The sequence below is a fragment of the Balearica regulorum genome, chromosome 1 (assembly GCF_011004875.1).
Source record: "Balearica regulorum gibbericeps isolate bBalReg1 chromosome 1, bBalReg1.pri, whole genome shotgun sequence".
In the NCBI taxonomy this organism is placed as follows: Eukaryota; Metazoa; Chordata; class Aves; order Gruiformes; family Gruidae; genus Balearica; species Balearica regulorum.
Window position 1 is genome coordinate 11,985,509 of NC_046184.1, and position 13,804 is coordinate 11,999,312.

The following is a 13,804-nucleotide window of genomic DNA, read 5'->3' on the forward strand; positions in this document are numbered from 1 at the left end:
ACTGAAGTACTTACTTATTCGATGATGACCTTACAGAAATCACAGTCTGTTCAATGACAGAGGTCACTATGAAGTGCTGGCTCACTGACTTCCAGGGAAGCCATTCAGAGCTGAGTCTATTTGGCTGCAGACAACTGGGGTTTTATCAAACTCTGTTCCCATACAGGTGATAGTGCTTCACTAACGTGGTTACACTGATCCTGTTCCTAAGCACATAATGTTTCTCGAGCTGTGAAAAGACAAACTGTCTCCTGCAAATGGACTTCCACAGAACCTCAAGTAGTAAAGAGCAATCTGATGAACCCAGTTTGACAAGTCATTGTTAGTTACAGGCCAGCAGTTTTATAAGGCTTTCACCTTGGTGATGAACCTATTGACCAGTTAGGGCACACTATCTCCATGGACCTTGCGTCATGTCTGATCACACAGTGGTATCACCAGTAGCTTTATCTTTACTATCTCTTGAATCTTTGGATTATTTGTTGTGAAAAAGTATATAAATTGCTATTCATATTAGCACACCTTCAAAACAAACACCTAATAGCCTTCCCACAATGAACTGCTGGTATCTTTCACACTTTCCCCAGTTCTTGCAACTGCAAGAAAGAAAATAAACAATGATGAACTAATTGGATTACCTAATGACCTTGCATTTCTATAAGGTGATTTGACACTCACAAATGAGGACAGAGGAAACAGAAATTAACAGCATTTTCTCTCATCACTTCAAATCTGGACACTTACTGTATACACAATTCCTTTGACTTGTAAGGAAGGAATGGATTACATTTGATGGTCACTTTACCATGCCTTTACTACATTTTTCTTTATAATAGCTAGCATTTGATCTTGTCTGAATTGTAGGTCTGTGCTTGTATTCAAAGCAGAAACTGATTACTGAGCCTGCTGATCTTAATGGCTAGTTGCTGCCAATCCAGTGAAATTCTCTCATTCCCTTCCACTATGCTGACTTTAATCATCCAATTGCATCTCAGGCGGTTCCTGTCTTCCTCCTCTGCCATCTTCATCCATCTTAGCTTCTTTTCTCTGTCTTCCCTCTTGTAAACCTGTGTTCCTTCTGGTCCTACTGCCTCCTATAATCTCTTTGCTTTTTCAGGAGCTTAAAATCTAAGTGGGGAGAAACAAAACAAAACAGACAAACCCCAAAACAAAATATTAAGTAAACGCCCAAATCCACTCTTGTCTTTCTCGTTCCTGGCTTCAGTTAGTGTTTAGGTTTAAAGCTAGGCCCGGGTCCATTAGGATGATTTGTTTGGGTAAGAAGCAAACACCATGCACAGATACAACAAAATCAGCCTCTGTTTGTTTTGGCCATGAGGGTTTGCCTGCTCACATCACATTGCAAGAGCCAGAACCGCTCCGACTCCGAAGCTGAGAGCAAGAGCCTGACTCTGGCCCGACGCATGTGATGCAACCTGGAGTAACTGCACTTAGTTATAAATCTCACATGCACCAAATCAGAACCAGAAGGAAATTGTACAACACCTTGCATGCTTTGTGTAATATAGGAATGATTAAAAATCAGCTGCAGAGTCCAACTTATTTGTCCTCATGCCCCTGTTAGCCTCTAAGATAGACGGCCTGGAAAGCAAGTGTCTTGCATACTTTTCATTTCACTCACAAGGCTGATTCATGCCAGTAAATACTGAAACCCCACCTCATAGTTTGGAGAAGTAATTTCCATTCCATGAGTTTTGCTTGAAGCTAATACATGCTATTACAAAACATCTAAAGTAAAACTTTAACCATTTCACTCAGCCCAGCTGTGAAGTTCAAACTGCTTTTTAAAGTTAATTACCGTGCTCTGACCTGCACATATGCACGTTAAATACAAATAAATCAATATGGCATGCTTATTCTTGTTTCAATTTGCTTTTTGTTTTTAAAATTAGCATACTCTTGCTTTGCCTAACAGATATACGAGTGTGATGGTATCTCACACATTAAAGTTTTGTGTTTGTCTCTTTGTAGTTCATTTGCTATTTTATAAACCCAAAGTCCTGGAGGGAGTGTCGGAAACCCCCATAATTTTCCTCAATGTTCCATTTTACTTTTTATCTCTGATGCAGCTAGCACATGTGAAGAAGAAATGCAGATAGCCAGATGGCTCCCCAGCGTCCATCCATACAAAAGCACTGACAAACACAAGTGACTTTAACTAATGCTGATGTTGATTCATGCTTGAGCGTACCCTTTGCTGTCTTTTTCTATTGCTGTATTATTAGGATCACTTGTTTGTGATCTTACCTACGAGATTAATGTTCTTCTGTTTGAAGAAAAAGTATAATCATCATACTTTTTTAATTAAGGCAAAAATACTTGGGGAGGACAGTTAGAATCGTAATTTTTAGTGTTGGTATTTCATAGTAACATTCTCCTTCTTCTTTGACTGGTATGCCGCCCATTACACATCTCCCAAGAATCTCCTAAAAGAGCGGTTATTTCATATTTGCTTTGTGGTTTTCTGTGCACTCTCCTCTGAATCACCCTGCATAGACCACAGCAAGAGGGAGAATACTGAATTAGCTGATTCACTCCTGTTGCTTGGTGTGGTGATCTCTAATTGCACTTAGTTGTGGGGATTTTCCAAAGCAGACAAGTGACTTCTCCTTTTGCCAGGGTGCTGCTGTCAGACTGAGGCGTTTGAACATCACCACATTGCGAGGATGAGCAGTATCAAGTTCACAGCCACACTGCCCGCCCATTGAGAGAACCAGCTCTCTGATGGCTTAGTTTAACTGCTCTCTAGGATGGCAAATGTTCAGGCATTTCTGCATAGTTTGTGTTAAGGAGGAGAACTGGGAGAACATCAATATTTTTAAGGACTCATGATCTGGAAAATTTGGTTCATCTGACAGCATCAGCTAATTCATCCTCAAGATATTACTTGAAGTGGGTCAAATCTTTTTTCCAAAAAAAAAAAAGCTTTTTTCAAGCTTTTAAAAATTCTGGACCCATTTGTTTTCTGGCATCAGTTGCAAATCTGGTGTTTCATTTCAGAGGAATAAGCATCCCACACTTAATGTTCTCTGGGATTATAAGTGCCTTATAATACTGGAATACTTCTTGCTTGAAGAAAGCACTAACTTTGCTGGGCTGGCACTGAAGCCTGGAGGAGAAACCTTCTTTCAAATATGAGTGACCCTAACTCATGCAGATGAGCTTTTACACAACGTAGCCTATAGACACAGGCCATGAAGACACCCACATATATAGACAAAACTTGTTTAGTAAGGGCACTGTATTCAGGCTACTCCCTGCTCTTTGGCTACGATGCATTAGTATTATTGACTGCTTTGGTTAGCATGGCCGGAGCGTGTAATAGTTGGAAACAAAACTGTAACTTGAGCACGTGCCCTGGTTCATTGCGGGTACTTGTTTACTTGTTAACATACTTGTGCCCGTGGGACACGGCTGCAAGAGTATCCTGAGATGTGCTCCCTTCACGCACTGCTGGGACGGTACCCTGCCGCGCAACCCGCGCCGCCTCAGCCGGATCCGAGGCTGCCTCCTCCGCTGAAGTGGAAATCTTGCTTGAAGTTTGCACCTAGCAGGTCAGACCAGCACAGGATATGCTTGCAAGACAACCCAGAACCCAAATACTGTTGTTTGGAAAATCCTAGTGGCTTTAATAGAGCTGTGCTGCAGTTCACATTGTCAAGAAGCCTTGGGTAAAATTTTCAAAGCTGTCCTACTGCCAGGAGAGCACAAATCTCACCAAAACTGGAAAAGTTGCAACAACTAATAGCTCAATGTCTTGAGGAGAAACTGAGCTTGAGGAAATGCAGCTCCCAGTCTCCTAAACTGCAAAAGAACTTCTGAAAGCTTGTGGGAAAACTCCTGGAGACTGAACTACAAATCTAACTACTGCTCTAACGCTCCTTCTTCTTCTTCTCTCATTTTGTTTTAAAGTTTCAAATGGAGGAAATAATTCAGGGAAAAATAAAAATTTAAAAAATCGCTCTGACCGGGGTGGCTGTGACCCGGTTTCCTTCCCCGCCACCACCCCCCGGCCTCGTTCCCTCTCTTCACAGTGACACCTACCGGCCTCCCCCGAAAGCTCCCGGCTCCCCCAGAACCGGCCGCAGCTCCTCGGGTGCTCGGCTGGGCTCCGCCCGGGCCCGGGCCCGCTCCCCGCTGGGCCTCTCTCCCCCGTGGCCCCGCTCCCCGCCCGGCACCGCCGCCTCACCCCGCGCTCGGCCGGCGGCCTCGGCACGGACTCCGCAGCGGCAGCAGCCCCGGGGCTGCCGTCGGGCGCGCTCGGAGCGGTGGGGCGGGACGGCCCGCACGGCGGGGCAGAAACTTTCCCGGCGAGTTTCCCTCCCTCCTCCAGCGAGTCCCGCGGGCGCGCAGACTGCGCGGATGGGGATCAGAGGCTACCTGCCGCTGGGCCTCCCTCGGGGCTATGCCTGGGGGGGCTGTTCCCTTAAAAAGCCTTTGACTGCTTTGTGCCCCCCCTCTCCGCGCAGAGAAGCGAAGCGGTGCGGTGCGCACACGCGCTGCGCCCTGCGCACCCGCGGTGCCTTCGCGGTCCCTTCGCGCTGCCTGGGGCGGGCCGGGCCGGGCCGGGCGACCGCCGCGCTCGGCGGGGTGTGGCCTCGCCATTATTTATGAGCTCCAGCCCCTATTTGCTCAGCTAATGATGCACCGGAGGCCGCGGTGCCTCGCCTCGCTAGCGCGGCGGCGGCGGCGACGAGGGCAGGGCAGCGCCTGTAACTGGAACCCAAAGGCTGCACCGTCACCGCCCGGCCACTTTCCATTCACTCCTAGGTGCTTAATTGAGGGCTGGGGAGAAGCGCTCCTGGTGCCTTAGGAGACCAGCTATCAGGATTATTTTACAAAGGAGCCGGGAGTACCTTTGCAGCCACCGGGAAGAGAGACTTTATGTTTTTATTTCTCCCCCCCGCAATGAGCCAGGTTTGGAATTAAAATATTCTGGTAACAGGAGTGGAGTCCATAAACTGATAGAAACCAGATAGAAATCTGTATTACTGGTTCCTCCAATAGCGGGGTAAGCATAATTGAAAGTTCTCTTTCTTTGCTGTAATAGATGTGAAATGTGCTTGATGGTTGAATTTTCCTACTGTTCACAGATAGTTAAAGCAATATTTTCCAGATTAGCATACTCTGTGTTTGGCTTTCTTTCTTTTTTTTTTTTTTTCCCCTTTTCTTTCTTTCCTTTCTTCTGCTGAATGATTTTCCTTACAGGATTTAAGGGTAGGACTCAGCCTGTAGCAGATGACACCTGCACAGCACTTTACAGCGAAGCTATATAATACTTTCCAAAAGCAATACAGCATGCTGAAAGCGACCTCCATGGGAGGAAAACTTCACCACTTCAATTTACTAGTGGTTTGCCAGTTTGTTTACAGTTAGAATAGGGTATAAGAGCAAAAATGTTATTAGACTTTGCTTTTTGTCTGTCCTAAAAGATTCTTTAAAAGTACTTGCAAGGTTTTAGGGCTGTGGGTTGTCAGCAGAGATCATGTGCACAGGACATGCTGAATATAGTATCATGACTTACTGAGATAAATTCAGAACTGGGATATAAGCCCAAACCGAGATTCAAACTTGCAATGAGTTTGTGTTCAGTTACCAGGTATGTAAATCTCTGAAATTAAACCTATTTCCATTAGGTAACTCACGTCAGACACCCTGAGGTATCTTTCTGGCACCATATGCATTTATCGTTTATGTGTCTAACAGCTGGGTAGGAACCATGCAGCTCAGAATTTGAATCTTGTATTTGCCTGTCACTTCTGTGTTAACGGTGAGGATCTGCAATTTGAGCAATGAAACGTAGCAACGTTTCACTCCTGTAACTGATTGCACTAGAGTTGGCAGGAGGCATGAGAGTGGGAGGGAAAGAGTGCTGAAAGGGTAGGGGTTTTTTATTATTATTTCCTACAATATTATTTAAAGAAAGGGAGAAAGCCGCACATTTGTTCCTCTTTGACTTTTTATCTCTACTGCAAAGAAAGCATAGTGCTACTACTGTAAGATACTAATCCCATTGCATCTGTTAAATCACATGTTCAGTATGATTGGCTATTTGTTTTGGCTTGACAAAGAAATTTTATCAGGATTTAATGGCACTTCTCTCTTAAAAGAGGGATAAGTTAAATGATATCCCATGGGCTAGTCACAAGGTTTTAAATTTAAAGCCCACAAAGCAGCATTAATGCTAGAGTTCGTGCAGCCTGTTTAAAAATTATTCTTGGCGAAAGCTCTGCAACTATCATTTTATTAGTTAACAGACCCTTAGAGATAATTTGGAACGGGGCCAGAATGGATATGTTTCTCCTGTAGACCAGATCTGTAGCTGGCAAATTTCTGACACTGGTGTTTTTGTCAATTAGCAGAGTTGTAGCATTACTTGATCTTCATGCGTTTCTCAGTACTCCAGAGCGAGTCGTGAAGGCTTAGCGTGGGCTGCAGAGCCGTGCGCTCGCTCGCACGCTCCCCGTCCCACCCCCAACTTGGCGTGAAGTTCTCATGCAGCGAGAAGCCTTTCAAAACGATTTACAGTGAGTGGATGGGGAATGACAGAGGTAGTAATGAGATATGGGGCTTTTACCACTAAGTCAGTGGTGTGGATCCAGCCCAAATTGGTGTTGACCTAAAGTCATCCCTGCCTGACAGCTGGTTCCTGCCATGCTGTGGTGGTTGCAGACGGTTCTTTTAGGACAGGTGTGAATCTCAGAGGGACCGAACGAACAAGCATGTAGAAATACTGGCTTCCACTGGAGGGACTGTAGTGCTGGAGCAGAGCTGAGGTAAAGAAGTGTAAGATGGTTGCACAGACAATGAAACTCTTCATGAAATAAATGTATAGCCTTTAATGCTACCTTCTAGCTGTAGAGGTTGTATCTTTCAAAGTGCTTCCGAGAATCAAATATATCACCTGATTAACCAATAAATGGTGTCTAATAGAAGGGCTGTTCATGCCCTAAAGAAAAAATATATATCAGCAGGGAAGCAGAATGGGCCTAAAATGAAGGTGTGTTTTATTTTGACTTTTGCTGCTGAGCTGAAGAACAAAGTTGTTATCATAGGTGAAATGAAATTTGGACTTCACAGTTTTTGGAGAGGTGCAGTTTAGGAGAATTAGAGATTTGGAATATTCAGCTTCTAGTGTCTGCTGCGTTTTATGAGTCTGGTCCAAAGTCCACTGGAATTGACAATAAAGTGCCACTGACTCCAGTGAGGTCAAGCCCTTCCTGAGCTACAAAAAGATGCAGATTTGTTTTGGGGTGTTTTCTGATTCTCTGAGGAACTCGGTCTTCTCAGCAGCTAAACCCTGTGAAATGAGTGTAGATTCAGCAGATGTGCAGGAGGAGCAGCAGAAGTGTCAAGTGTAAAGCACTGTCCGACACTGGGTATTGTTAGTGCTCTGTAGAAGTCTACGAAAGCAGATAAGTATCCCGACAGGAGCTAGCCCAAAAAGCAAATGTTGACTAACAGTTTCAAGCGTTTTGAAATACTTTTGGTTTCAATGGTTTTGAAATTAGTGACGTACGTAGTCAGGATTTCATCTTAAAAGAAGATCTAGAGGGCTATTAGAGAACTCAACTTACTAAAGCTTAAAGCTCATTTCCAAGCAATTTTGATTTCCAATGTTAAAAGCAAAAAACCCCACCACCAAACGATGACCCAAACGTGCTCCCTCTCCACCCCCCCAACATGAGAGGGAGATCAAATATGATGTAAATTAAGGAGGGACGTCTAAAAATATCAGCCAGCTTTTTATTCATGAAACTTTATCTCCTGTCCTTGCTTTGCTCTGCCTTGACATTTAGTATAATTATGTTTCCAGCAGGTGGAATTGTCCTTATTTAAATAAACTGAATCTAACACTGTAGTCTGCCTTAGCCAAAACTCAGGCTCTGCTGGTTCGTAACAGGCAGAGAGCTCCTTTGGTGCCAGCACAGAAGGGTGCCGGAGAAAACCCTTTTCAGATCTACAGAAGGGAAAACCAGAAGTGCTGTACCTCCTTCCCGTTATCATGTGTTATGGCTTCAGCTGGAAGAGCTTTATAACACAGACCTTTCTGTAGTGGTGGTTTTGCTCCACAAAATTGTATAACAACAGTAATGTGATATCTCTGTCTTTCAGGTTTTGTTTCTTGGATATTAAGTTGCAAATCTGAAGAGATGGCATTTCTTGCACTGCACGTGTTGATTGGGATATTTATTTACTTTAACAGTGTAAAAGGATCTTCCCAGCCTCAAGCAAGGGTGTTTTTAACATTCAACGGTAAGAAAGAAGCTAAATATTCTTAAGCAAATGTTATGATTGAACATTTTCTTCTTCCCCTTAAATTCAATAACTGAGTAGAAATTGGCTTTTTGATCTGCATCCACAATTACTATTTTTGGTTTGTGTTACTGAGATACCTGTCAGTCTAAATATGATTTTTACCTGAAGTTCATTGCTACTATAGCTGTAGGTGCGTAATTAATAATACCTTCTCTATGTTTTGAAAGTTATTATGACTTACTAACAACTAAAGGTTTTATTTCTTATCCTTAACTTTGTTTTGGAAAGATGATAGCACGTGAGGCACATGGCATGTAGTGGAAGTTATTAATGATTTGAGTTGCTTTCATTCAGTGCCCAACTGAGACACTTTATACTCTGAAAATCAGGCTGCCTGAAGGTTTACCAAGATAGTTAGCAAGACGCAGAGTCCTTTGACAAAATATCATTCCTTGCGCACTTTGTACAGTGTGTCGGATGTACAGAGCACGTAGCAATCGCTGCTGCCTGCATACTGTAAACAAGCAATCAAAATTATTATTTTTAAAAGAAAGGTGCGTTTACATCTGAAGTGATGAGCAGTACCTTATTACTGCAATTACCTCAGTATTACTTTAATAGCAAGGTAGATTATTCTTCCAGTATTAATCCCTGTCTTAAAGGCTGATTTTAGCCACTGTTTCAGGATATGCGTGTTCTTTGGGCTTACCGGTTCTGTTAAATTGGAGCAGCAGTTGTCTATCACGGAGTAATAGGGGCGTTGGCAGCCCTCTGCCTTTTCTGCAGTTGTCCTTGGGGCATGAGGACTTGTTACTCCCTGCACCGATACTGTCTGCCCTCGGATGGTTTGTACGGTTCACAAGTGCAGGGATGCCCTGCAACTGCCCTGGGAATGTCCTGTCTGCTCTGAATAGTCTTTAAGGAATCACTTTAACAATAATCATAGCTAGTGAGTATCTCAAACTGCTGTTCGCCACAATAATCATAACTATGTACTCTTCAGTCCAATAGGCATCTGGAAGGAGACCTGCCAAGGTAGACCTTCCACAAATACCAACCAGCAGACTGAACAGTTAGAAGATACTGTGTATTGCAGAGCACAGGGCCCTAAACTTAGGAGCGCAATACTTAATAGGTGTAAATCAGCATGCTTCCAGTAAAAGCAGTAGCAGAGATTGCATTCCAAGGGGAAACTGCCAAATGAAGTGGGTGGCAATTTCTTTTCCTTGCTTAAGTAACGCTGCCTTAGTGTAGATGGTGCCGATTCAGCACGATTCAATGCAGAAGCAAGTTTGGCTGGGGTTGTGTTACACCTGCAGGTTTGTCACAGTTATGCAAAACAGACTGATTCAGATTTCCACATCGTATCTGTGGTGGCCTTGAAAGCAATCTAGGCTTCCCCTGATCTCTGGCATGAGCAAGAAGTAGGAAGTGTTCGGGTTTTCTCGTATTCAACCATGTGAATGGGGAAGAATCATAATGAGGGGTAAATGGTTTTAACCTGGGCTCAAGAGATTTGTGTTTTGTTCCTTGGCTCATCACAGGTATCCTGCAAGTCTGAAACACAGAACCAACTATAGGGCAAAAAGCCCCAAACCTAGGGTTTTAGAAAAGAAAATAATTGCTTGGCAAATTGAAACCTTACTTTGTCCCTCTCTGAAAGGAGGTTGTCCCTCCTCCCTTTAGAAGGGGTTGTGACAGCTTTGTCACAGGGACGCCTTCCTCTGGGAAGGCTCCTGGCCCCCAGGAGCTCTGTCCCCGCGGGCCAGCCCTGGGGACACAGCCTCAGCCCTCCAGTTCCTGACTGTAACCCTGCTGGGCTGCCTGGATTACAGCTCGCTCCGGCAGTATCACGCACAGTAGTCGCGTGTCCTGTGTCCTCTCCTTGATTTGGAAAGCGATGCTTTGCATGGGTAAAACTGAGTCCCTAGCCTCAGTGAAAGGGGAAAGTAAGTGTCACCAGAGCCTTGCAATACTATCTATCTTAAAATGGACATTTTACTTAACGTTCAACCTTTTAAAAAAATTTACACTTTAAAGTCCTTGATTTTTAATGGGTCTTTCAAAGTCATAAAAGACATTAATTATACATTTTATAATATGACAAGTAATTCTGAAATAAAGGGCTACTTATATTGTATAATATAAACCCAGTAATTTTATTTTTAAACCTGATTTCCAGATGGTAAGAAACAGCTTTCATTATGTGAAAAGAGTTTGCAGGTTGTTGCATATAATAAGGTAATGGCCCTACCTGTAGTATGAACTTCTGTTCTATAAATCTTCATTTATTTACATGGGTAAATAAAGTTTCACCTTTTTCTCTTTATATTGTTCTCTAGCCAAGTGTGATAACATACTTTTTCTGCTTAAGCTGCTTCATAGCTTATTGTTTTTAAATCATGTGGAAATATCAAGTTATTGGCTGTCTCCATGCCCTGAGAAGTTGTCAGTTTTTATGGAGAATTGTCACTCTTTTAAAGCGCATCATTTGAAAATAAAACTATAATTAGGACTCCTTATGTTTTAAATGACATTAGACAATAAAGACAAGTCATTCAAGCTTAGGATACTTACATGATATTTTTCAAGTTCTGAATTGGATTTGGCTTGGTGTCTATAATTACATTGCATAAGTTTTGGGGGGAGAATGTATACAGGAGAAGAAAATGAGTGATGCTTTTCAAAGCTAACCTGCTCCTTCAGGATCAAGTCAATTGAGCTTATTCACATCGCAGCATTTCTCATGGGAAAATCCAGCAAGTATCTTGACCTATTCTGTTGTTCATCAGGAAAGATAAAAATGCGAATCATTTGAATCATAGGCTGCTTTTCTCTTTGCCATCTACTTCATTAAGAATCAAATGTAATTAAAAAGTAAGCCTGGGTAATACCTCAAGAGCCTGATAATAGGGATTTTGCAATTAACTTCAATGGATGAAGGACTGCAACCCTAATTTCTATTTTTGAAATCAAAAGCCTGGCCCCTTGTCTAATTAAAATGTAGTTCATGACTTAGCTGAGATTGTTAAGTGTGCGCCTGACGTGAGCATAGAACTTACGTGTGCGCCCTGAGTGTCTTGAAAATTGCAGTGCCGTGCAGAACCCCGAGGCCCAATTTCTATTGCTTTGCACCTTGTATAGCCATTTACTGGGGTGAAAGAAAAGGCCAGGCTGGGGCTGAACTGCATGCTTTGCACAGGTGCACGTGCTTATACATGGCACCAGGCCTACGGAGAATGAGGCAAAGGGGTTCTCAGTTTGCTTGGGGTGATTTGTCATAACCTAATTGTCCTGTTCAACTATGATGGCTCGGACCATCGATATTTGTACACCACCTGCACTTGAAGAGCTGCCGCAGATGAAGAAAGAAAGGTGACTGCAGCTTTTTCTGATAAAGACGCAAAGACGTGAAGGCTGCGGTGCGGCAGCTGCAGTAGCGTTGGGGAATCGCCTGCTGGGTTACCATGGAGCATGTGAGCATGGTGGGGGAAGCAAAGGACTCGACACTATTGGACTCGACTGTCTCCCTACACTGTTAGTATACCACCCCCTCTCCTCTTACCTCTTCTGGCTCCTTGTCCCCAGAATAGATCTTCCTTAATCTACTTAAATCACTCATCATAATTTAAAGCACCATAGTTTATTTTCTCCCCATAGCAAAAGACTTACCTTATCTGTTTATGAACTATCAAGTACAGTGCCTGCTGTTTCTCAAGCTGCATGCGTGCCTCCTTCTCACTACACGTTCCTGAACAGATAATTGGGAGCTGTATCCTTCAGTCTTTACAGGGGCAAAAGCTTTCTCAAATCCAGCAGGAGCATTATCAAAATAAGAAAGGAGTTATTAGACTCCAGGATAGTGTCAGACTTTTATTTCATTCCAACTCACATTTACATTTTGAGTTTTATTGCAACCCTAAAATGTTGGGCCATACCATTTTAACATCAGATTCTGAATCAGTCAAAGCAGTTCCAGTACTTATTTTTGATAATACACCCTAACAAATCTTCTTTGAGCTTTGAATTTATATGGAGATGCACAACCAAGTGATAATTTCACAATTTACTGTGAACATTTCATGCATTCCTACCTAAAATGTCTGGTGAAGCAGATATTTCCCATGCAGATTCTCCCATTGTCTCCAGTGAAAATTCCATATGAGAAGTGGATCAAGGCTAATTTGCAGACGGTTTTGTTCCTCTTTTTGTCATAAAATTACTAGAACACGTAAAGCACTTTTAAGAAAGTATCAGTCAGCTTCATTAATGACAATTAAAAAGCATAAAATGTCACCAGAGCAACAGCAGCACTTATTCAACTGTCAACATATTTTAAAAGATTTAATGCAACCCCTGTGGTTACCCTCAAGGAAAAATAAAAGAACTGAGAACCATTTTCTTTGAGCTCTTGAGCAACAGCAGTACAACTTGTTTTTAAACAATCCCTCATTGTAATGTTAATGTTACCACAGTTAATAAAAAGTTCATTTATTATTTGGGAGACTTTGTCCTGATGACAGTCTAGGAGGCAACGGTTTGTGCTCAAATAGTTGATTGGATCTCTGGTGGTGTCCATGGAATGAAAACTACTTGCAAAATGAAGTAGAGGTAAAGCATTTTATAAAAAAGGAGAGGGGGGGGGGAAAGAAAGAGAGAAAAAAGAAACATGGTTTTATTTTTGTTTATATGCAGAACTCATACAGAAATCTCTTGATTTTTTTGTATAGTATAATTTTCAGCAAATTGTGAGTCAGATTTTCTCAAAAGTAACTGATTGGTGTCTTTCACAGCTTCATGGATCTTAAATAATACTAATTTATAAAGTGTTGAACACCAACCATGTGAAAATTCTTTCCCTTCAGTTGTCTCACACTGGAGATCTAAAAACTCATTTTTGAATACTGTTGACTAAAAATTCTTTCTTTTCTTTAATAGTGAAGCTGATCAAATTGTCAACTTTGTTCTTAAAGACAAATACCTAACTTACAAATTGAAGTCTTTGGGGGTCATTTTTAGACTTTATCTTCTCTGTATATGGAATTTTTTTCTTGCTTTCTCTTTTTTTTTTCTCTGTGGTTAAACAGAGACATAATGCAATAAATCTTACTTATATGGAAATTTAACTTGAATAGGGTATGAGTTAAATGTTAAATAAAAATATCAAACATATTAAAGGAAGCTTTATGTAAAAAGCTCAGTATTCTTTCTAGAGTTCTATGGGTAGAGGTCCCACATGCCAAATGACATTGAATCTGCTTATTTTCACACTCACTCTTGTTCAGTGGCAGTGTCATTGACGTGGCTTAATGTCATTGTTGTTGACATGAGTGTACGGGAGAGGAGAATCTCATGTATTGTTTTTGTATTTAAAGTTGGGTTGTGCCATGTGCTGTGACTTCAGTTATGAAAATTATCATGCAGTAAAGCTGAAGTCACAGGTGATGTTTGGTCCAGTTCATTGTTTGTTCTCTGAAGTTACTACAAGCGGTACCCTCATAGGAAAGCACATGGTCTTCAAGGT

General features: G+C 42.2%; 1 protein-coding gene and 1 long non-coding RNA gene across 2 annotated transcripts in view; both read left to right on the forward strand.

The window, feature by feature from the left end:
- Positions 1 to 13,804, forward strand: part of LOC142604867 (uncharacterized) — a 293,244-nt gene that overhangs the window by 12,265 nt on the left and 267,175 nt on the right. The gene's annotated exons all lie outside the window — the stretch shown is intronic.
- SEMA3C (semaphorin 3C) overlaps positions 4,642 to 13,804 on the forward strand; it is a 127,916-nt gene continuing 118,753 nt past the window's right edge. The window contains exons 1-2 of the mRNA XM_075773646.1: positions 4,642 to 5,032; positions 8,137 to 8,277. Coding sequence (XP_075629761.1) covers positions 8,175 to 8,277 — 103 coding nt within the window. The 5' untranslated portion in view covers positions 4,642 to 5,032; positions 8,137 to 8,174. The remainder of the gene's footprint in view (positions 5,033 to 8,136; positions 8,278 to 13,804) is intronic.